Consider the following 22780-nt stretch of genomic DNA (forward strand, 5'->3'; position numbering starts at 1 on the left):
ATCTTGTTTACTGTGGCACCCTGTATTCACAGGCCTGTCAGCCTTTGCTGCCCTGGCTGGGACACGGTTGGGAAGATGAATGCAGCGGGCCCGCGCCGACGTGGGGACAGAAGAGCGTGCTCAGAGCTCACGGGCTCTGTAGGGAATTTCGGTCCTCGGGGGGGTGCAGGCGGCGCTCCCCGCCCCGGGACCTCCCCCGGGCTCCCGTCCCCGTCTCCCGGGGGCTGAGCAGCGGCCACCCCCTACTCCCCCCCGCCTCGTTGCCTCCCTCGGGCCGGGCCCGGCCCCGTGTGCGTGGCGGCTCCCCGGGGCGGGGCGGGGAGGGGAGCTCGGCGCTGCCCGGCCGCCGCCCCCGCCCCATCGCTCCGCGGCAGCCTCCTTCCTTCCCTCCTTCCCTCCTTCCCTCCTTCCCTCCCTCTCCCTCTCGTCCCGCCATGTCGTCCGCCAAGCACCGGGGCCCCAAGGGGGGCAGCCCGCCCGCCGCCGCCAACGCCAACGAGCGGGGCTCGCAGCCCGGCGGCGCCGAGGAGGCGGCGGCCAAGAAGCCGGCGGCGGCGACCCACGGCCGGGGCGGCAGGGCCGCGGCGGGGGGCGGCGGCGGGGGAAACCGCTCCGGCTCCGGCTCCGGCTCCGGTCCTCGCCGCGGCTGGGCGCTGCTGCTGGGCGCCGCCGTGGTGCTGGGCGCCGCGCTGCCGGCCGGCTGGTACGTGCGGCAGCTGCGGGAGGAGGTCGGGCGGAGCGCCCGGGAGAGGGAGGCCTCCGGCAGGCAGCGGCAGGAGCTGGCCGCCACCCTGGACGCCGTGGTGCAGAAGGTAGGGTGGCGGGGGACCGGGGAGGCAGGGAGGTGTCCCCGCTCCATCCTCCCGAAAGGAGCCTTCGCCACGGGCGAGAGGCACCAGCCGAGGCTGGGTGTCTCCCAGCGGGTGCAAACGTGGCCCCGGGGGCAGCCCAGGCAGCAGCCGGCCCCTGCTCGGCTTGGCTGGGGCACGAAGCCATTTTCCGTATGCCCGGGCGTCGGCGGGACCCGCGGGTGCGAGACTGACCATCAGTCATCTCCTGTCACGCCGTCCCGTCGCGAGTGCAAAGGCAGCGCGGTGAGGGATGGCCTGCCCTCGGTGCCACGTCTGGCGGGCAGGTGCACGCAGAGAGGCTGAAGGTTTTGGCTGGACGTGGCAGGAGCCGCGGCGGTCCTGCCCAGGAACCCAAGAGTGCCAGCAGAGCAGCGCAGCACAGGCCTGACACGCCTGCCAACCCCTGCCGCCATCTCCTGCACGGACAGCGAGGCCGCCGCAGCCATAGCAGGGGTGTGAAGCTGCTGGCAGAGTGTGGCTTGAGGGATGTGAAGGAAGCGCTCCTTCCCCCCCGGTTTTGTTCGCTCAGGCCCTGTGAGCCCTCGAGCTAGAGCTTGACAAGTGGCACTTCCCATTGGGATATGTCTTAAGGGGCCCGAAACCTGTCAAACACACTGCATGTGACAGCGTGTAATCAAGCAAAATGCATATAGCAGGCTTCAGTCTAGGGAGTAGGTAAACGGGCTTGCAAGCAGTAAGTGAAGTTACAACTCAAGCAGATCAAAGACGCGGAGATTCTTGTCCCAGCTTGACTGCTGCATGCTCAGCAAGCCCCCTCCCTGCGGACACCCCAGTCCCCGTGGCTGAGGGGCCTGGGCCCCATCAGGAGGACGGGACAGGGCAGGACAGCAGGGCTGGTGCTGGCGAGGGTCCCCCCGCCGCCCCGTGGCGTTCCCGGAAACACGGCAGCATGCACACGTGGAGTCTGTGGGATCCGCCGTGGCGCTTCCTCTCATGGGGGGGAAAAGGAAAAGTCCTGGAGGGGAGAAGGGCTGCTGCGAGAATGCAGGGCCATAGTGGTGTTTCCAAAGGTGATTTTTAAATCCTTTTATTTTCCCTGCTGATGACTGCGCTGTGATTTGAACCAGCACTTTTTTTTAAACTTTTTTTTTTCCTTCCAGTTTTTAAGGCATTTTTGTACACTCTTTGTAGGATGGAAGAAATTGCAACGGCAGGGAACAGGATGTAAGATTACAGTACACGAGTATAGAAGCCAGATGTATGAGCAATATATAAGCTCATCCAAGCACAGCAAGGGATGCAGTTTGCTGCCTGTGTCTCTGCATTGTTGCAGAAGATCTTAGGTATCTGTTGCATATTATAAGAGAGAGGTGTATAGTGTAAGTTTATAAATAGTTACTTTGAAAGAGAACTGAAACTGATTTCCTATATATAGCAGATGGCTGATGTGAGACATACAGTAATACAAGAATAAGAGATGGGAAAGATAAAACAGACTTTCGATTTAACCCTTGAAAGCTTTGTTTGCTGTGGCTTTGAGTTGCATTTGCAGAAGAGAGCACTTGAGGAAGAAGAGACCATTATTTCTCTGTTGTAAAAAAGTGTGGGGTCCCACGTTGTACTTAGAGGGTACTGTCAGTGCAGGCTGCCATATGGAGCTGTCTTTCCCCTTTACTCTTTTACTGCAGAGAGCTTTTGTCAGGAGTAAGTGTTATATAAGCTCATCTGTTTTACACATCAGCAGTAGGAGGAGAAAGGAAATGATGTGGAAATTTAGTCTTCAATATAGCACAGCTTTCAGAGAGGCCAAGGTTGCTTGGTGTTTGAATACAAGGTAGTATGACCAGTTAGAGAACACGTAGAAGTTAGGTATAGCTATATTTTTATGTGCTGTTTATGATGTTAAACTTTTCAAGGGCTATGGTTTCAAACATTGCCAGCCACAAAGAGCAAGCAGGCAAACTCACAAGTAGGTGCATGCACAAGCCAACTGCACAGTGGGGATGAGCTATTACTTTGAAGTTGGGAGTTTTACATTCCTCTTGTGAGGGGTTTGCTTTGGGCCCTGGTGGCTCTTGGTGAGTTGAGCATAGGCTCGGACAGGTGAGATTAGAAGCTGGTCTAGTTAGAGGATTCGGGTCCATTTTATTATGTCAGAGCTGTCTGATCTTCAAACAGCTGGCCCATGTAGAAGTATAGGAAAGCAGCTCCAACTTACACCATGAGCATTGCCCAAATGTAGTGGACAAGTTCGTATAAAGTACTTTATAAGTGTGGAGGGCTGGATTCCCTCTGTACGGCAGCAGAGGTCTCCTGGCACTCTAGAGGCGTCCCCTGCCCATTTCTGATGCCTTTTCTTAGACAGACATTTGAAGATGGTTAGTTGCAAATTTCAATTTGGTGGTTCAGGTGTGTCAAAGAAAATAAATTCTGTCATAAGACAGGGAGAAGAACTTTGATGCACTCTCCTTCTAGATTTCTGAAGCCCATTTATAGTCATTCAGAAAATGCTATGCAGAAAAAATCAGAATGAATGACAGATAAAATGTAGTGGAAGTGAGGCTGATGAGTCAGAGTAATGGCTGTTGCCCTGCTGCAATGCGTATGGCAGAATTACTTTCTTTGTTCCCCCTCTTTGGTTCATTTCTAGTTTCCTATGCAAGCGCTAGAGAATACAAGTATAGGGAATGTGAAGTTATTGCAAACCCTTTTACAGAAGAGGGGGATACAGGAAGTAATCTTTATGGGTGTTCTTCAAACTTTGGGGATCCTTCAAACCAAGAGCAAGTCTCACAGCCAAGCTCTGTAGTTCTTTCACCATGTAGAATTCCCTTAAAAACAATGGGGATTTGGTCAGGGAATTAAGTTTTGCAAAAATACAAATAAATAACTTAATTTCTTATTAGTAAACCTGTTAGGTGTTCTGAGATGAAATTCTAGGTTCAGAGGCTGCCTGGGAATTGCTGGAGCCATTCTCAGTTGAAAAGTCTCTGTATATTTCTTTCTAGGAATAAATAAAGTATATTTCCTTCTATTTATAAAATAAAACCACCCCTCCAGCTGTGTATCTAATCAGTAAACATGGCAGTCCATGTGGCATGCCTGATTAATATACCCCTCAGACACAGAGAGTAGCATGAGGCAAGGCAACGTGCATTACTCAGCACTTGCCATCCTGCCAAAGCCTTGAGGTATTTTCTTCGTGATGGATTCCTGTTGCAGCCAGTGGGAGTGCTTACACTGCTTTACAAACTTCAGAAAAATACAACCCACACACGCACAAAAAGACTTCTCAACAGTCTTGAGTCTGATACTCTGCTTGGTCCTAAAATTAAGTAATCCATGCTTCCCTGTTGCTGTGCCTGGATCTTAACTTCAAGAGCTGCTCACCCCTTGCCCTTTTCCCTGTTTCTGCCACTAAAACTGTGGTAAAGAGAGTTTTTGTGACTGGGAAGCTTCATAGCATGCCCAACCCAGTGGTAACAGCTTTCTGTATTAACCTGAGACAGAAGCCAGTGAGTCCCCTTGGCCATTGCTACAGCTTTGTTCTAAGCCTATGTACGTACGTAGAGCCAACCCAAGGAATCATATAGCTCAGGAGTCCAGATGCAAACTCTGGAGGCTTGAGCTTGATTTTCACTTCCACAGATTTCCTGGATAATCTGTGGCAGGTCAGTGAGGGCCAGGGGTCCTTAGTGGAAGGTATGTGCACCTATAGATCTAGGGCCTATAAATCACCTAAGACTCTTCATGCTGGCTTTTTTTGTACCTCCTGGATCTGTGTGCTATAGAGTGATCTCAGGTAGGGAGTGTGATGGATTGCAAAGTGATTGTTTAATATGGTAGTGAGGGCCATAAGAATCTTAGAAACAAATGGTAAGGACGCTGGTAAGGATGAGACTGTAAATATTAACCATCAGGATTTCTGTTTTAGGTGCGGTCCCTTCAAGCCACGTTTGGGGATTTTGAATCCATGATGAAAATTGCGCAGCAGAAGCAGGAGGTTACTGAGAAGGCTGTTAAGCAAGGGGAGAGTGAAATAAACCGGATCAGTGAAGTGCTTCAGAAGCTGCAAAATGAAATTTTGAAAGACTTGTCGGATGGCATCCACATGGTGAAGGATGCAAGGGAACGAGACTTCACATCGCTGGAAAACACAGTGGAAGAGAGACTAACAGAGCTAACCAAGTCTATAAATGATAACATTGCTGTATTCACTGAAGTCCAGCAAAGGAGCCAAGATGAAATCAACAATATGAAAGCAAAGGTTGATTCACTAGAAGAAGCAAATGTGTATAAGCATGAGATAAAGGTGCTAAAAGATGCTTTTGATGAGATGCAAGCATCCATGCAAAGCAAAGAAAAGGACATAGAGACCTTGAAGAGCACAATAGACTCCATGGAGTCTGATGTGTATACCGAAGTGAAAGAGTTAGTCAACCTCAAACAGGAACATGAGAAATTCAAAGAGGCTGCAGACACTGAACACCTCTCATTAAAAGCTTTACAAGAGAAAGTTCTGAGGGCAGAGGATTCTATTATGCATCTCCCTGGTGACATTAAAAGACTTGATGAAGATTTACTGCAGGTTAAAGCCGAGCTCAGCAAATGGGAAGAAAATGAACTCTTCAGAAAAGCATTAGAAACTTTTGAAAAGAACAGTGAAGGACTGGAGTCTCGACTGAGACACATAGAAGAGAGCTTGGAGTCTCTAACTTCTGTTGCAGCTCAGCATGGTGAAAAGTTGCAGTCTTTCCTTTCTAAGGAGGCAGAGTACGAGAATAAGCTCAATACTCTAGAACAAAGCATGAGTGATCTTCAGGGAATCTCGGGTATGGACGTAACTTCAGTCTCAGACGTTCTCAAAAATCTAGGTGAATCACAGACCTCACTGTACAATGACGTAGAGAACTTGAGAAGAAGTATCAGTGACCTGCCATCCTCTGGTGCTCTTCAGGATGTCCAGAAGCAAATTAGTGCTTTGTTGGACCAAGGAAATCTTCAGACAGATCAAGCACATTCTCAAGGCTATCTTGAAAAATTTAATTCTGTGGAAGGCTCTGTAGATGAACTGAGATCTTCTGTCAGCCAGGTTGATTCAGATTTGAAAATGATCAGAACTGCAGTGGATAGTTTAGTCTCCTACTCCGTGAAAATTGAAAATAATGAGAACAACTTGGAGTCTGTGAAGAGCTCAATAGATGACCTGAGGAATGATCTGGAAAGATTGTTTGTGAAAGTAGAAAAAATACACGAAAAAGTTTAGGCAGCAGTGCTCCTTGTGCAAATATTGGATTATAGAAAATAGCTTTTGTATGCCCAGTTTTTTACTCTTTCTAAAAGCAGTTTGATACCTCCAAAGAGAATAAGAATACTTTAATAATAGAGACAGTTCTGCTTATTTCCTTTATTTCTCTTTTGGTGTAGTTTTTTATTTTTTTTTTCCTATTTTGTTTTAAGAAAACATGAGTTTAGTTGGGGGTTGAGTTTCTAAGGGCTCTTCTTCTCTGTAAAGTTGTACCGCTGAAACCGTAGTGGTGTAACTAAGGCACGACAGCCTCATTAGCATGGGCACATATTTAACGGTATTAAGGTGTTTCACACTAGGACACTATATAACCCACACCAAAGGGCCACAACTGTTCTGGTATGAAGAAGTGCCATATGCACTGACGATTTTAGTGATATATTTGGTTCAAGGAACAAAAGAACGAACCTATCACCCTGTCTGAAACTGCTACTGGTAAATTGTGGACCAGGTTTGAAGCAACTCATCTGTTTCTGCGGTTTGGGGCTCAGCCATGGAGCCAGTACCAGGTACCAGCTGAGCTGCAGTACGTTTCTGTGTGCCCGTAATCTGTACTGTGGAGCTAACAGGCATTAGCTGGACCCCCAGTAAGGAAAGGTTTGAGGTAAGTGGTGTTGCTTGGGGATGAGACCTGAGAGAAGTGCTCCACCACATGGCGGGAGAGATTTATTGTATGATCGCAGGCTTCTTTACCAGCATCTGTAGCTGCCAGTGAGGAAGATCAGTGCTTAACAAGGACATCTGAAAGAGGGGGAAAGTTTCAACAGAGTACAGTAATATTTCTGTCATATTTTTGGGCTGTTTACATGATGAGGCTTTTTCTTGTAAAGTCCTAATTCTCCGTGATGCAGGATTTTCTGTAAAAATGATCACAAATTTGATTGAGGGAGGACAAAAGTCACAGCTCTTGTGTCCCTGTATAGCAAGCATGCTAATAATAATGTTACACTTCACAACACAAAAGGGGGGAAATCAGCATGAAATCAGCAGAATTGCTTCTAAATGTGTACTTTTCACACAGCTGTCAGTGACCTGAACTATTGCTGCACACTCAGGACTTCGGGTCAATTCCTTATCGCTGGTGTCCCCAGGTGTCTGTCTGCCCGGGGCACTGGTGGTGAAGGATCCTTCCAGTAACTGGTTGAGAGCGAGGAAAAGGTGTCGCAATACTCTAGGTGTTGGAGTTCATTTTAAAACCACTTCCACAACTTTCTCGGTTTTCTGTCTTTTTGGAAAGAATTTCTAATATCCCTCCTTTTCAAGTTTACTTTTCAACTTTATCCAAAGAGTTGATACAGGTGTCTGCACATGGAGACGTTGGATATAGGGACCACCGCTGTCTCATGCGCGTCGTGCCCACCTCTGCCTGCACTTTGACTACGTTAGGAAAATCATTCCTAGAAATAGCACTTCCCAAAAGTGATGTGTTTGTGGGAACAGCACAGGTAAAAAGGAGTTCTCTTAGGTAAATAAGGTAGTGAACTGTATTTCCTGTTGTTCCCACAGTAAATAGGAAAGAATTGCTGGCAAAGAAGGAGGGACCCATGGCATTAAGATAACTGTTGTCACCGTTTGAACTGCACTGTTCTCTGTTGACTTCTCAAGTTCTTGAACAATGTTGTTTAGGTTACTGTGAAACGGACTGTATGGCTTTTTTGCGGTATTTTTAATACATAATAAACGTCTGGAATATTCTTTGCACCTTTTTTTTTTGATTGCTGCTTAGTTAATGTAGTGTTTTCCAGGAGGCTTCCAGTGCAGGAAAGGGCCTGGGGGAAGCACCAGAGCTTTACACTGAGGTGGGGCAAAGCCCTTTACTTCTCAGCTTTCATTGAGGAACACAGAGGTAGTTTATCTGCTGTGCTTACAGAGGAGCTCTTGAAGATGGGATTTGAGCCTGATCAATGCATTGGTGTTGAACGTAATGTTCAGAAGCCAGAGGTGGTCATTGTGAGGTGAGAAATACATGATTTATGCAATGAATGGAATGCCAGATACTTCCAGGAATGCCATTGATAAGACTTTCTCAATGCCTAGAGGATGTAGAACAGAAATAATGTACAGAAAGGACCTACATCAGATTTTCAAAGTGTCTGTACCTTTTGGATAGCTTTGAACATTGGACTGCAAGGGCCATAAGCTGGTGACACCTCCATGAAGGACACCTGCCTTTTAAAAGTTTGGGGAAGGCTGACTTCATTTTGATTGCCCACAGAGATGAACCTAAGTGTGCCATGTAAGTAGCTTTGGAATGGCGAGAGCCAAATCTCTCATTTTGGAATGGTGAGAGCCCCGTACTGCTTAGTGTTGGCAAAGGGCTCTGGGCTCTCTCATCATCATGTCCTGGTAGTTCCTGAGGCCTAATTCATAGAGAGTTCATAATCATTCATGTTATTAAACTACCTATGTGTTCAACAAAACAGGTGAGCCTACAAGCCCTTCCATCTAAAAGAGAATTGACACAACCTACCGACAGAAGCTGGCCATGAGCACGCAGTGGCTTTGAAGCTCAGTAGCCACATGGTGAGGGAGCATAAAGATGCTGCAACGCCAAGAGTACAGTAAGGCCAAACTGGATCTCAAAGGTTAAATGAAAAATGACTAATTACAGTTCTAGTAACCTAAATTCAATGGCATGCTATTGAAATTATTTGTTTTACTAAATAGTTGTCCATAAATAACAATGTGACTGGAGACAGGCACAGCTGCAAGGATCCCTTGGCAAGCCTGAGGTCCAGCTTTTATATTTGGCTTGACAACCTCATGTATCACAAACACTTCCAATGCCCTAATAAATGCTCACAGAGCACACTGAGTCCTAGTGCTGCCCTTTACCACTGTTTTTACACTCCAGTAAAAGCAGTGCAGAAGATCTCTGGCCATTCATAGTCTGTTCCTAGCGTCATTTTACATTATCAGTGGTTCATGAATAAAACACTGCTTCAATCACAAATTTCAGATGAAATCGTCCAATTGCTTGAAGAGGTATCGATCGAGTCAGCTCACTAATGTTTGTCTTCATTTTCAGCTCTTGGCTTCTTATCAGTGGAGAAGCCACTACACGTGGGCACTGAGGACTTGATTACACTGGCCAGGACTTGCCCAAGTCTCTGCCCTAGCAAACCTGGCAGAGGTAAATCTGGTGCTCTTGCAGAGACTTCTCCCAGCAGGGATTAGGCTGCTGGCTCAAGTGAAATAACCTGTAACAGCAAAAGGGATTGCTGGTGGTGTAGATGTGTACGTTAGAGGTTTTGTTGAAACGTGGCTTAGTGGCTTAATCTTTTCACCATTTTATTTGACATAACTCAGCTGGGAGTATAAACAAAGTTTGCAGAAAAGTTAAATGACTACAGGAAAAAAGGCTTACTGAGATGTACAAACACCAGAATAGCCTAAAAACGTGCCGTGTGTGCCCTCCACTCTGCTCGGCACTGTTAAGGACATCCTCTCTCCAGTCTGGGGCACTCGGCAACAGTGCGGCTTAACTGGGGAGACTCTGGAAGAGGAAAAGGATAATGAGCAGAGGTAAAATGTTTTGTGAGAGAAGATTGAGCAGTTAGGCTCATTTAGACTTGAGAACAGTGGAGGGAGGATTGAAGGAAAAAGAGGGAGGAAACAAATAATAAACAATGTTCAAATACTTTAAAAACTGTTCTGAGAAAAGAAAACCTTTTTTTTCTTTTTTTTTTTTTTGCTTCTTGAAAAACCCGCTTGTTTCTTGTGGAAGTTCAGACAAAAGCACTGCTAGTGCCCTCTCCTGGGCCGCGACTTTCAGGGTCTACACATGTCAGGAACAGCATGGGGCAGTCCCACAGTGTGCTTCTCTTCCCCTGCAGCCCATATTTTTAACCTCACTGGATTCAAGAACTCACCTGCCAAATTCAAACTACCCAAAGGTCTGAGAGGTGCTGCACTAGGAGAGTGTGCAGGGAAGCAGCCCCTCGTAGTGCTGCCAGCACTGCCCTGTTTTGTTTTTAATATTCCCCATATATGATATTTAGCACTGTGAGATGCTTGCTAATCCCTGTTAGTCCTTGAAGTACCCTTACATTGCTGCTTCCCTGCCCCTCCTGCATGCATTTTAACCATCATCATCCTCTGCCTGCCATGAGCAAATATTCGCAGGTAGCAGAGATGCAGAGTCAGAATATTTACACACAGGACTTTCTCAACATTTAGTTCCAAATCTTGGTATGAGATGGTCTAAGAGCATGCCAATCAATTCATTTTCCAAACAATCCCTTTCCTCCACAGTGACCAAAGATGCTCAAAGAGCAATTCTGCCATGCACACCAAAAGCAAAATGTGTATTTTCTGTTTGCTCACATAACAAAACCTCTCCAGAATTTCTTGGTATGAAACATTTTGCAAGCTCCCAAGATCATCTATCTTCTCAACAGTCAAAGCTTCCTCATGCCCAGAGAAAGGGAACTCAGGAATCGGTTTATAAGATCAGAGTTTGAGAATTCCTGCATTTATAATGCAAGTGCTAAAACCCAGAGGTATTTGGAGGTAATGCAGCATCAGAGTTTTAGCCTGCTAGACCCAAGACAAAGAGATCCCCAAACTCTGTTTTTTTTTTGTTTGTTTTTTTCATATTAGAGCATACAGAGCAGATGTTTCTTTGGCTGATACGGATCTGCAAATAGTGCACCTAAAGATCTTTTCCAAGGCGATGCTGTCTAGATGCTCAGCTTAGCATTCCAGCAAAAATCTTTTCTCAAGTGATTCCAATTTCACCGTGAGAGGAATAAAAGCCAGAGAAGCAATTTCTTTTTACTACATATCCTGTTAAGAAGAAATTAATTTACTCAAAATATTTATTACCCAGATAAGTCCTACACCCCACCCTGGTTTCCATCCATAGTTGTAGAGGAAGAAGCTAGTTCAAATAAGGCCGGCTTTGTTCCACTCAGAAAGATTTTCCCTTGGCACACTCTAGATGTAAATATGTCAGATTCCTGTGGATAATCCTTTCCTGTCAATACGGCTTAGGTTGGGGTTGGGATGAAGTCCTACAGTTATGAGTAAGGATGGAAAACATAACAAGCACAGAATGAATCAGGGTTACCTTGAAACTCTTTCAAACTTTTTTAGTGCTCTGGCTTTCAAATAAAGTTCTGATAATTTTTTTTTTCCTTTCTCACTTTTGACAAAACTTCCCATAAATATGTATATGCTAGGGGATGCAGAATATGGTGTTTAAACATTACTTGCTTTACAGTAATAATTTGAAGCTGCATACCAATTTAGCACTTCAATTGTCAGCCACTGCAGAGCCACACATCTACAGAGAGCACTACAAGAGACATTATCTAAACAACTGAGTTTAGATAATGCTCTGCAAAAGGGAGCAGGACTCGGTCTGAAGGTGGTTTGCCTGGAGCCAGAGCTCCAGGAAGGGCAGCAGGCTGCATCAGGGCTGCACAGCCCATGGAGCCTTGCCTGGACGACCTCTGCACGCTGCCTGAGGTCTGGAAATGGAGAAGAGTGAGGTCTGCAAAAAATTTCCAACCCGCTCCTTTATAATTCCTACGTACTGATGGGAAACTTAGAAGTTATGGCGGGACAAGGGTCGTGATCCAGATCCCGCTGAAGTCAATAGCTACACTCCCATTTCCTTTACTGGTACAAAATCAGGGCCAAAGCACTTTGCCCAAAGCCACACAGAAAATGTGTAATGTACCCAGCAATGATTTCCAGTACCTAAAGCTACAAAAATCCTCTCCTCTCCTTCGAGTGTATCAGAGCAGCTTAGCGAAATACCTAATAGCCAGCAGGTCTTCCCGTACTGAGGGAGCCTTTCCTTTTTGAAGTCTGCTTCTCCAGGTCTGGGCATGTCAGCATAAGAACATTATCAAAGTGGAGAACACAGACTCAGATGGTTTATGGCTTAAACAAAATGGTTTATGGTCTCGGGGAAGCAGATTGGGCCTCAGGGTGTATTTACTAGCTATTTCTGTACAGAAGATTGCAAACATTAACAGCACGGACAGCCCAAAGCTCATCATTAAGCACATCACTGAGGCTTGGCCTTCTCCATGCTGTTGTTTCCAGCTGCCTGGAGCTGTGGGCAGAGTACTGCTACACTGGTACCTTCAGCTGAGGTGTTCAGAGATCCTATCACAGCCCTCAGGGCTAGGAACAAAAGGGACATTGACCAATGCCATCTGCAGGTAGTGCCCTGAGTGAATGGAGCTGTTGTTACCTCCACCTCAGCACCTACAGCCCCATTGCCCTCTTCTAACAGGCACCGGGTGACAAGGCTTATGTAGGTACCTGTGTGCTGGAGTGCTCTGGGCACTGAGCAGCTCTACCAGTGGCATATTTTGTAGGATTAAATATGGACTTCAAGCACCCTCCTGTGATCATCTTTATCTCATCCCCATACCAGATTTCTAACATCATATGTTCAGGTCTGAAGATGGCATTGTTCTTAGCAATTTTGTTAAGTATTGTGCATTCTTGGGATGTTTTTTATGAGCAAGGAAAGAAACTCAGTTCTGTCTAATGTGCTTAACATTTAAAGATGTGCACGAGAAAGAACAGCTTTTCCATTCAGGAAGGAGATATTTGTACAGCTAAAAATATCCCTACTAAGCTTTTGTGAGCATGAGATTGATGGAAGGATAACTAACGTTTGCTGGAGTCTGAATCCTTACAGATAATTAACTGAGGTGATAATAACCTCTTAGACCCATGAAAAAGTCCTCCGTACTTGAATGCACTCAGAGATCAAACTGCATTACAACACCCCAGAAGAATGTCCCAGCCTTCCAAGGGCTGCAGGTTGGTGGCAGGGCTGGAGAAAGCCCTGAGCCTCCTCCTCCCTCAGACATTTGGTGTTTACAGCCACTGCAGCTGTAGGGACAGCGGGATGGCTGCTCGAGGCCTTCTTTGGGTTTAGGGGAGCCTCTTCTGGTCAAGTCAGGGGTAGGACATCTTAAAGCCTTCAGAGCATCTTATCACGCCCTCCGTTCCCTGCCTCTGTGGGATCTCACCTCTCATAGCATATGATCCAAGGCCCATGGATGTTGACGGATCCTTTTCTGTTGATTTCCACCATCACTGGAGTAGTCTGAGGCTGGAAGAGGTTAGAGGAAGGTGAAGAATTCAGTCACAAAGCAAAATTTGCAAGGACCAAGTAGACTGGATACCTCCTGCTTTCCAGCCTCCAGTCCCGCTATGTATTTTCCAGTGTTTGGGGAACTTTATTAGTTTATAATTTTTTTTTCCAGGGCAAAGAATCTTCTATTTCTTCTGTCCACTCTCTCAGCTTGGTCAGGGAGTACTTATAAATGAAGTTGGCAGTAGATAGTGGAACTCCAGTATTGTTTGTTAAATACAACCCTCAAAGATAGTTTTTGGTTCAGGTCATGTAGGAAGATCAAGGACTTTAAGCATTGCAATGAAATGCTCCAGAAGTGTTGGCAGCTGTGTAATGCAAGAGAAAAATCACTTGCTTGAACTTTCAGGAATCAGTGCATTTTCTCCAAATCCACAGAAATCTCTGAGGGTTGGCTGGGGGATTGCATTTAGATTTCATCCATTTGTTCATCCAGTTTAGAGGGTCACTATTTGCAAGCAATCTTGCTGTTGTCGTGGGCATTCTGCAAATACTCTTGGAAGAGAAGTGGGTGCCTCATGGCAATGTCTTGGGGTCCTGGGCCCTGCAGGATGCATGTTGGCTCTGTGCTGAACATGGCTGGGTAGTGCAGCTCTTGTGGACATGGAGGTCTGACCCCAAGCCTCAAAAAGGTGGAGAAAAGGCTTCATCTATCCAAGAGTGCTACTGCACTAGCCTTTGTTCAGGTCCTAAGTTGCTTTTTCTTGCCTACACAAAGCTTTTCCTTAGGTTTGCTATTTAGTATTCATTAGAATGGGTATAATTTACTGCGTTACCTATAGAAGTAATTCAGTAAGAGAGCTGCTGTTTCAAATGGTTGCACAGAGCTAAATCCCCATTTGGGTAAGTATTTGGACTATAAAAAGAAGTACATCTATTAAAAAGCGTTTTTGGAGTGCTGCTTATTGTTCCTTTCAAGCTCTCCCATGTCACTGTAACACAAAGTTATCCTGCTCCCGAAAAGCAATGAAACACGTCCAAGTGCTGACGGTCTCCACTTCACAGCCCCAGAAGAGGGCTCTGGCCGACAGCTGGCTCTGCCCCGACACATCTCGAACCCCCAGCCCCAATTTACACGGCTGGCACCCCTCTGACGTCCATACCGGGTAAAGACAAACAAGTGCTGCAGCGCTTTTCTAGGACCGCTGGGCAGCCTTGACACCCGGACCAGACTGGAAAGAGGAGCTCCCTGCTGCAAATGAGAAATTCTCATCAACAGATGATTTATTGGTCCCTCTCCAACGACACTTTTGTTTTAAGAGTGCTTCAGTTACCCTCTGCTGACTGGAATTTTTCATTTACGTTGGAGAAGCCTCGCTCCTTGACTTGAAAAACAGCTTCCAGTGAGCAAGAAATGCTGCAGGACACAGCCTGTGGCTTTGGGTACGACAGCTCACCATGGTCACTGCCACAGGAGCCTCGCTGTTCTTTCCCCATTTTCTTTTCCTTGCCTTACGCTTTACACAGATGTTTGTAATTAGCTTCCCCCCCACTCCTTTTTTTTTTTTTTTTTTTTTTTTTAGGTTGCCTTGTTACATCTCCCTTTGCTCCAGCCTGCCGTCTATGTGTTTCCCCATATTTAAGTCCTGGGCATTCCTCACCAATGCGCCTGCTGAAATGCTTTTACTGCAGAAGAAATCCCTTTTTCACATGGCTTCAAGTAAAGTAAGGCAGAGCAAGTCCTTGTAGCAAAGGAAAATCCCCTCTGGGGAAAGCCCCTAAGTGCAGTGAGAGACTCAAGACCATCAGCTAACCTGTTTTCAAAAATAACAGCAGCATTTAGATTGTGGCTTTAAATTCTTTTTCTGCATTTTGATCTCAGTCATTATACGTACATTTCTGATAATGAAACTCCTGCCGGCTGCATTTTTGAGTCTCCTTTGCATTAATCAAGGAAAAAGTTTTGGGTGTGTTGGCAGATCTCTATGTAGCTTCAACTAGTAAGTTTATTTAAAACAACCATTTTCTTTAATTTTAATCCTGATGTTGAGAAGAATCTTACGTTGTTGTATTAAGCATTTGTAGGGAAGTGTAGTGTCTGCCCATTCTTTCCCTGCCTTCTCCCACTAATTTCATTGGGAGCATTTGCTGCAGACAAACACTGTAGTTCGAGGCAGTTCAACTCACTTCACTCTTATCAAGTGGGTTATTAAAGTAGGGTTAGTACCTCTTTCATACCTGCTAACAAGAGGAAATGACACTTTATTAGGATGATCTAAAGATGTTAAATATCATAAATGTGAGTAAGCGGCTGTTGGAAACCTTCCCAGCACGCTTGGGTGCAGAGCTGCAGTGGTGCCTGTCTGCTCTCACGCACTAGTACAGCAGTAGAGGGCAAAAGGAGGGCAAAGCATCCTTAGGAGGGGATGTCTTGCTGAGGTCTCTAATCCTGCAGGTTCGTTTGTGGAGACATGAGAGCCCTTTCTCATCTCTCTGTCAATGCAAATGGACTTTAAAGTTAAAACAATCCCATAGTCTATCAAGAATGTGCATTGCTTAAGATGTGTAGAATAGGTCTGCCGGTGTCCATCTCTGGGCTAACTGACATGCTGATCAACTGCTTCTTGCTGCCCTAAACCTGGTCACATTCTCAAACAAGGCAGAATTTCCCACCTCCTGCCCTAATGATGCATGGGGAGGCAAGCTGCTGCTAACCAGGCTTTCTGTGGCACATGAAGAGATCACGTAGGTAATTCACACGCTGTTTGCTAAAGTGTATGTGGCTCTCTGAAGAAGATCATCGATCACTGTTTATAAAAATAGTAAAACTGGAGGCATCTACAAGTCTTCACAAATACAGGGATATATTGCAGTTACCTTTCCAGCTGATTTGCCAGTACTAATTTGGACAGGTCTCCAACACTCAGACAATATCTTCTGACAGTGCCCCAAATTTTCCTTTTATTTCTTTATATAGGATAACGGGAGCTCTTCCTGGGGATTACTCGCCAGCCCCCAGCTCAGCTACTGCAACAGCAACAAGCAGTTCTCTGTCCTGCGGGAGGAGCGCTGCGTCGTGCTCCATGCAAGGCTTCACCTCAGCTTTGTGCTGAGGCTTCTTCAAAGGCGGCGAGGAAGAGCAAAGCTGGCAAACCTCACCACATCTTCAGTGGGATTCAGTCCTCATCACCCCCGCTCTCAGCTCCGTGTTGTGCTGTTTGAGTACCATTCCCAGTGCCAGTCCTGAGGAGGCAATTTGTCTTTAGCTGTCTTGGAGAACTGCAGTTTAGTAGATATCCCCAAAGATAAGACATGGGGAACATATTGGAGTAAAGAAGGGAACTGAGGGAAAATCAGGTAAGAACAGTTGTCCTCAGCATTGGATGCAGAGAGCAGAAGGAGCAGCCACCAACTAAGTGGGTCAGGTTATCAGCGTGAGGCCATTTAGTGCTAATGTGAATGATGATCAGGTATGAGAGGCTTTTATGTGTAGATTTAAATCCCCTTGGTCAATGGCACTGCTCCAGAGGTTCCCTAACCTAATGGGGCAGAGCTTTGCCTCTGTAATCCTGCTTTCTCCTCTGGGCTTCACTGGCCATAAACTTCTCATTAGTGCTCTTACTGTGAGGCAAAAAGCCTTCACTCTAACGTGTTGCATCTGCTTTTATAAGGCAAGGGACTGATTGGTTCCACAGGGGATTCAGGAATGAAACACATTCAGTAGTCACAAAGGTTTTCCACTAGCTTTATGTTTCTTTTCCTTTCAAAACTTGGGACTGTATAGCCCTACATATGTGCTGCTTGCCACTGCTCCTTTTTGATGCAAATTTCTCTTTGTTTTCCACACTTATATTGGTGCCACTTTATGCCCATGTAAATCCAAAGCATCCTCTCTGAGGCTCTCAGTGCTACTCCAGGCTTTCTCTAGGTACCTCGGCATAGAAACTGGAGCTAAACTGGATTGGCAGGGTCATGACAGCCCATGTCAGCTAAAGAGTGGCCTGAGTCATTTATGTCAGGGGGAGAAACACATGCAGAAGCATCCTGTAACTGGAAGCGATGGGAGAGCAGCTCCCCATCAGAGGTCCCCAGTAGTGACCCCATCAGGGAAAGCCTCTTCCTGGGCAGCTGCATATGTAATGTTGGTCTTTGTCCGGCCCCAGCAGCTCGGATTTCTGCAAAAGTCAGTTTTCTGTACAACGGGGGTGGGATGCACCCAAGCATGAGGAGGAGGCAGGACTCTGGGTGTTTATGAGAGAATATCAAGGAGTCCCAAATGCATCTGCAACCCGCTGCCCTCTTGCTCTGCCCTTGGACTGCCAGGTGGAGAAGAGCGATGAATCGGTGCCGGTCTGGCACAGCTGCCTGGATCAGGCCCTCTGCTTTGGTACAGGTGTCTTTAGCTTAGGCTCGTTAGGGACTCATCTTTCAACCGATGAGAGGGCAATGCTAGAGCTGTTGGGGGAAAAGGCATCAGCGGGTGAGGGGACAGGCACCCAAGGAAGGCAGCTGGGACCTGAACCTTTCCTACCACATGCTGGGTGTGATGCTTAGGGTCTATTCTGCCTTGGCCTCTTTATAGTAGCCCGTGTAAAGTCGATAGTTCAAATCAGTTTACCTGTTCTGGCACTGATTTTCGGGAAAGCAAAACTTAAGGAAATAGAAAACTGCTTCTGGTGGAATTCAGTGCAAGGTTAGGTCCAGCGAGGCCAAGCAGGTGTGTGCTTCTTTTTGCTAATTGCATCACAGGAGAGTGAAGGTTCTCTTCATTCTGGTCATTCATAGCAGCAGGAGGGAAATGCCTGTGAAGGGAACAGGACAATCCTCAGCACCAGCAAGGCACTGAGGAAAAACATCCCCCCTGCAGAGTGGGTGTTGGATGAGGGCACTGAAGGCCTGGCTGCCTTCTCATTGAGGCAATCTGAAGTGAGTGTAGAAAAATCAGAGGCACTGCACCTGCAGAAAAAAACAGAGTGAAGTGAGAAAGGAAACCAGCTATGGATGTCATTACCTAGCATCTGTCCTTAAAAGGCAAAATAAAAATTTCCTGTGACTTACTCTGGCATAAATTAGTATTATTTCTACCAGAGTGGAGCCACACTGGCACAAGCACAAAGAGAAATGAGGTTTCATGGAGAACAAAGGTCACTGTATGAAATCCATCACTGGTGTAAGCAAATCCATTCTGCAGACCTCAAAGGCACCATGCCTCTTTGTACCCATGGTGAATTTGGTTCATTTTCCCTGGAGGCTTTTTTCCATTTTAAATATAGCATGCACGCAGATGGTCAGGGCTACGGCAGGGTGCACAGCTTTGTACTACAACAGGCAGCTTGACGTTGGCTTGAGCACAGTGATGTGCTCCACCGTGATTACATTTTGGGGCTAACAGCGAGCATTATTTCAGCTCCTTGTCATCTTTGTCTTTGAGGTTGCTTGCAGACCCTCAAACATCAAGGCAAACATAAAAGGATGTTTAATATTGACAGAATTTCTTGTATGGCCACTTAAGCAATATGATCTGTGTACATGCATAAGTACATGTAGATATTATTATTTATATATATATTCATATATGTGCTTTCTGCTCTTTGCTATACCACAGATACACCTGTGCACATACACACACGGTTTTTATTGATTATAACAATCCCTTGGAAATTAGACACTGCTGTGTGTTTTGACTCAATTTATCTCCTTTCCCTCAGTGTCAACGTAGCCTTCATTTCAGCATGCTGCATACCCGCTGCTCCCATCCAGCGCTGTGGCAGCCGCACATAATCTCCTCCTCCAAAAATCCCATTTAGCTCTCACGAGCTCGCTTGTGATGGGGACTGGTCTGCTGCTATTTCTCGTCGTTTCAGATAGAGACATTCCCATTAGACTTCTGCAGTACCTTGCAGCACTGGAGGATGGGTCCGACAAGCACACCGCCGGCAGCTGCTGTTCTTGAAAGATGTCTCTGTAAAGCTTCACCTCACAGGGTGAGCACAGGCCCTGGTGCCCTACCTTCTGGCTGGGCAGCAAGCGGGGGTCATAGACTGAGACCTAAGGGTGTCTGCAAGTGATGAGTGCCACAATTAAAGGGGGATGAGATGGTTGAGAGGCATATTATACACTGTGCCTTTCTTAGGTCTGTGCCCATAGGTACAAGGGCTATGCTCCTGTATTGTAACGCAGCAAGGTCCCGACTCACAGCTCGAGACATCCGCTCACCCACGGTAAGTACAAACAAGCGTTCAGGTTTTGTCTGTCTCCTTCTGACAGCTTTGAGTGCAGTATGCCTAATACTGTCTTCACCCACACTCTGTCTCTGGCTTCAGTCCCAATTGGCATCCAGCTTTGCACGCTGAAAATCATATTTACCGCTAAAAATACCACAAAGTACTTGTAAAGTGTTGCTGTGAAGCACTGCTGCATGCTTCTGTTTTGCACAGAATTTTCTACAGGTGGTCAGCCACTGGGTGGTGCTACAGAAAGGGTCTACTCTGCTCTGCTTTCTAGAGAAGCAGGTTTCCTCTCTTTCGTGAGTGTTACCCAGAGATCGCATTAGATAACGATGTGGCGAGAAGCACCTTTTTTCCTTTTCTCATGCGAGTATTGCATTTCCAGTGGTCAGGTTGAAATTTTAGAAATCTATCTATCGTATCTCTCCACTAAACGTGTGTTTAAATCATTTCCCTCTATCAGGTATGTGATCTACACAGTTTGAGTGGAGCTGAAAATTGCAGGAGACGGGGCACCCCACGAGAACTCACCCATTTGAAAATGAACATGTGCCACAATACCTTTTGCTTGCTTTCTCCAATGATCCAGCACTATTTTATATATATATATATAAATTACATGTATTATGTATATACATATATTATACATATGTATATATAATATATAGTATATGATATGTATATGTATATACATATACGTATTTATATATATACTATTTTATATATATATTTTAAGCAGGAGGAATCAGACAGAAGACTTCAAGTGGTATCATGGTAATGATGGGAGAAGGTCCATAGTTTTCAGACATTTTGCAGCACCATCTGCTTGATCCCAAGCAGTCCAACTGGTGTCACCTTTGTAGGCTCCGGCGCCAGCAAAGCCTCCCGTGCATGGAGCCCTTGTGGAGATCAGTATAAGCTGAAGTAAAGTGAGAAGGATTTGGTCTTGCTAAAGCAACGGGAAATATGCAGAGGTCACATTGCTCCTCTTATTAAAATTGGATGCTTTTTTCATCTTGATAACAGACCTTCAAAAAGGTTCTTTAGAAATGAGTGTCCTGTTCCATTGAAAATAAATCTGTTTCTTTCTTATAACACAATTAGTGTCAGCAAAGCGTTCTGCAGATCTGAGAAGATTTATTTTTGTATAATTCTTGGGAGGCAGGAAAGAGTATTCCAGTTCTGTAGGAGAGATAAGGAGACACAAATTTAAAAGTGTTTTTAGGCACTGGGCCAGATTTTCTGATTCACCACGGCTCATGGAGTACAGTGAGGAACCTCTCCAAGCCTCTACGGACTTGATATGGAAGGTAGCTCTTCCCTACACACAGCATTAGCCAAAGTGTTGTGTGCTTTGCGTTGACATGGAGAAGCTGGTGGTATCTATGCATTGCCATGCTTCTCCCTGCAGGATTTTTGCTGCATCTCCTCTTAAGACCTGTGTTGTCTTTTTGGGGTTGTTTAACTGTGACTGTCAGTGGCCTCAATGTGGGCTGGAGAAGCTTAGAGGTGGCTGCTGTGTGGACCAGCCAGCACCAGTGCAATATAAAACGAGCTGTCCCTTTAGCATAACAAGCACATCCCTCCCCCAACCCTAACCCCCACCCCAGCCCTGTCGCTCACCCTGTGGGGGGCTCAGCAGTGAGGATAGTGCCGGAGCCAGAGGCGCTGCTACTGTCCTCCTGGGGTGGCATCCTCTGCTCCTTCATGCCCTCCACAGGGATTTTGACATTTGCTATTCCCTTTTTACTGCCTTAGAAGCACAAAGGATATGCAGGGAGCCATGAAAGCTCTCCCCTCGCAATCCCCTAGGCAGCGAAATGAAATTTTCATGCATAATGAGTCTTTGATCAAGTTTGTCACTTAGCCAATTTGCTATTGATTTAAAGAGCTCTCTCTGCTAGAAAATAGGCATAAAGGATGCGAGTTTAAAAAGATCTAATGGAAGATTATATTAGATCCTTGGGCTTCTGTACATGAACAGATTCATTTTCCATTTAACTGTGCTCTGTACTTGACTGCTCCAGGTTTCTGAGTATGTCCTTTCCTGCGGAAGTCATGCTGTATCACTGGTACGCATCCTAAAGTTGTAATACTCCATTTACATCTTCGTAATTGTTTGTTGTAAAATGATTACACTGTCATTAACAGTTTTTATTATTTGACCTAATTTTATTTACAAGTCATAGACAACACTATTTTCCAAAGCCAGGAAGTGGCTGCAGACAAATGAAAAGTAAACAAAATAAAACTGAAGGAAGCTGGCAGCCCCTGCGCTGAGTGTGTTTTCTAATTTTGTATTGTTTTGACTTTGACAAGCTAATGATCAGCGAAGAAAAAATGCAGACAATCACAGTTACGAAGCGGAGCTGTGATGCACACCCAATGACCAATTCCAGTGTTTCGGGGGAATTTTGAGAGATGCGGGGACAGGGGGTGGTCTCTCAGAGCCAGACAGCATCCCTAACGTGGAGGTGGTGGCAAGGTCAATTTTAGGCAGGATTTGCTGTCATTATCCCAAATACTGCTGGTCAGTGACAATCTTTGGGAAAAGCTTGTTTAGATGAATGCATCCAAAGGTATGATCATCTAAAACCTGACTGATGCCATGTACAGCACCAGTTTTAGCAAAATATCCTGTGCTTAAGCTTCTTCACTCTAAGAAATATATATATTTAAGAAAAAAAAAAAGAAAAAGAAGATACTTATGTCTTTTTTTACTCTCTATGTTATTAGAATAGCCTTAACCTTGTATTTCCAAGAAAACCGGTTATGCACCTAATAGCTGCGTGAAAAGAGCTGCACAGCCCAGACACAGACCCACAGACCTCAACACCAACACAAACACCTTGTGCAAAACATGCATTTGGTTTTCCTCATCGCAGGCATCTGTGCAACGAGTGCCACACAGAAGCCACAACTGAAGCTAAAGCACCGTTCCTTGTAGGGTCTGCCCAGTGGCTGTTGTATCTCGATGCGATCAGACTGGGCAGGAAATCCCAGAGCCCTGGAGGGATGTATCTGCCCCATCTCATCCGTGAGTCATCCAGGATGAAGGGGTCATGACGGCAAAAGTTCACGCTTCCCCATTACGTTCCCATACAAACATCTCTGGGTGAAGGCTCCTGTGGTGTGCAGCTCCCTGAGGTGGGCGGGGGGCCAGCAGCAGGATGCCCCCAAGTCGGGGAGCGCCTCGGCTGTGTTTCGCTTGCTGCTTCCCCCTTCTCCACTTCAGCTGCCTCTCTGCCCCAACCCAACCCGCGGCCGCACATCCCCACCCTTTTCCGCCACAACCCACAGGCCCCGCTGAGGTCTAAGGGCTTGGGGCTGCAGTGCTGAAAACCAAGGTTGAGATGGTTTGCTTGCT

General features: G+C 46.1%; 1 protein-coding gene across 1 annotated transcript; it reads left to right on the forward strand.

Annotated features, from left to right (window-relative positions):
- Positions 1-338: 338 nt before the first annotated feature.
- On the forward strand, positions 339-7821 carry CKAP4 (cytoskeleton associated protein 4). The gene is made up of 2 exons (XM_035561303.2): positions 339-812; positions 4747-7821. Exons 1-2 carry the CDS (start codon positions 435-437, stop codon positions 6076-6078), a joined length of 1710 nt encoding a protein of 569 aa, XP_035417196.1. The 5' UTR covers positions 339-434; the 3' UTR covers positions 6079-7821.
- The last annotated feature ends 14959 nt before the right edge of the window (positions 7822-22780 follow it).

Source organism: Cygnus atratus, chromosome 1, assembly GCF_013377495.2.
Source record: "Cygnus atratus isolate AKBS03 ecotype Queensland, Australia chromosome 1, CAtr_DNAZoo_HiC_assembly, whole genome shotgun sequence".
In the NCBI taxonomy this organism is placed as follows: domain Eukaryota; kingdom Metazoa; phylum Chordata; class Aves; order Anseriformes; family Anatidae; genus Cygnus; species Cygnus atratus.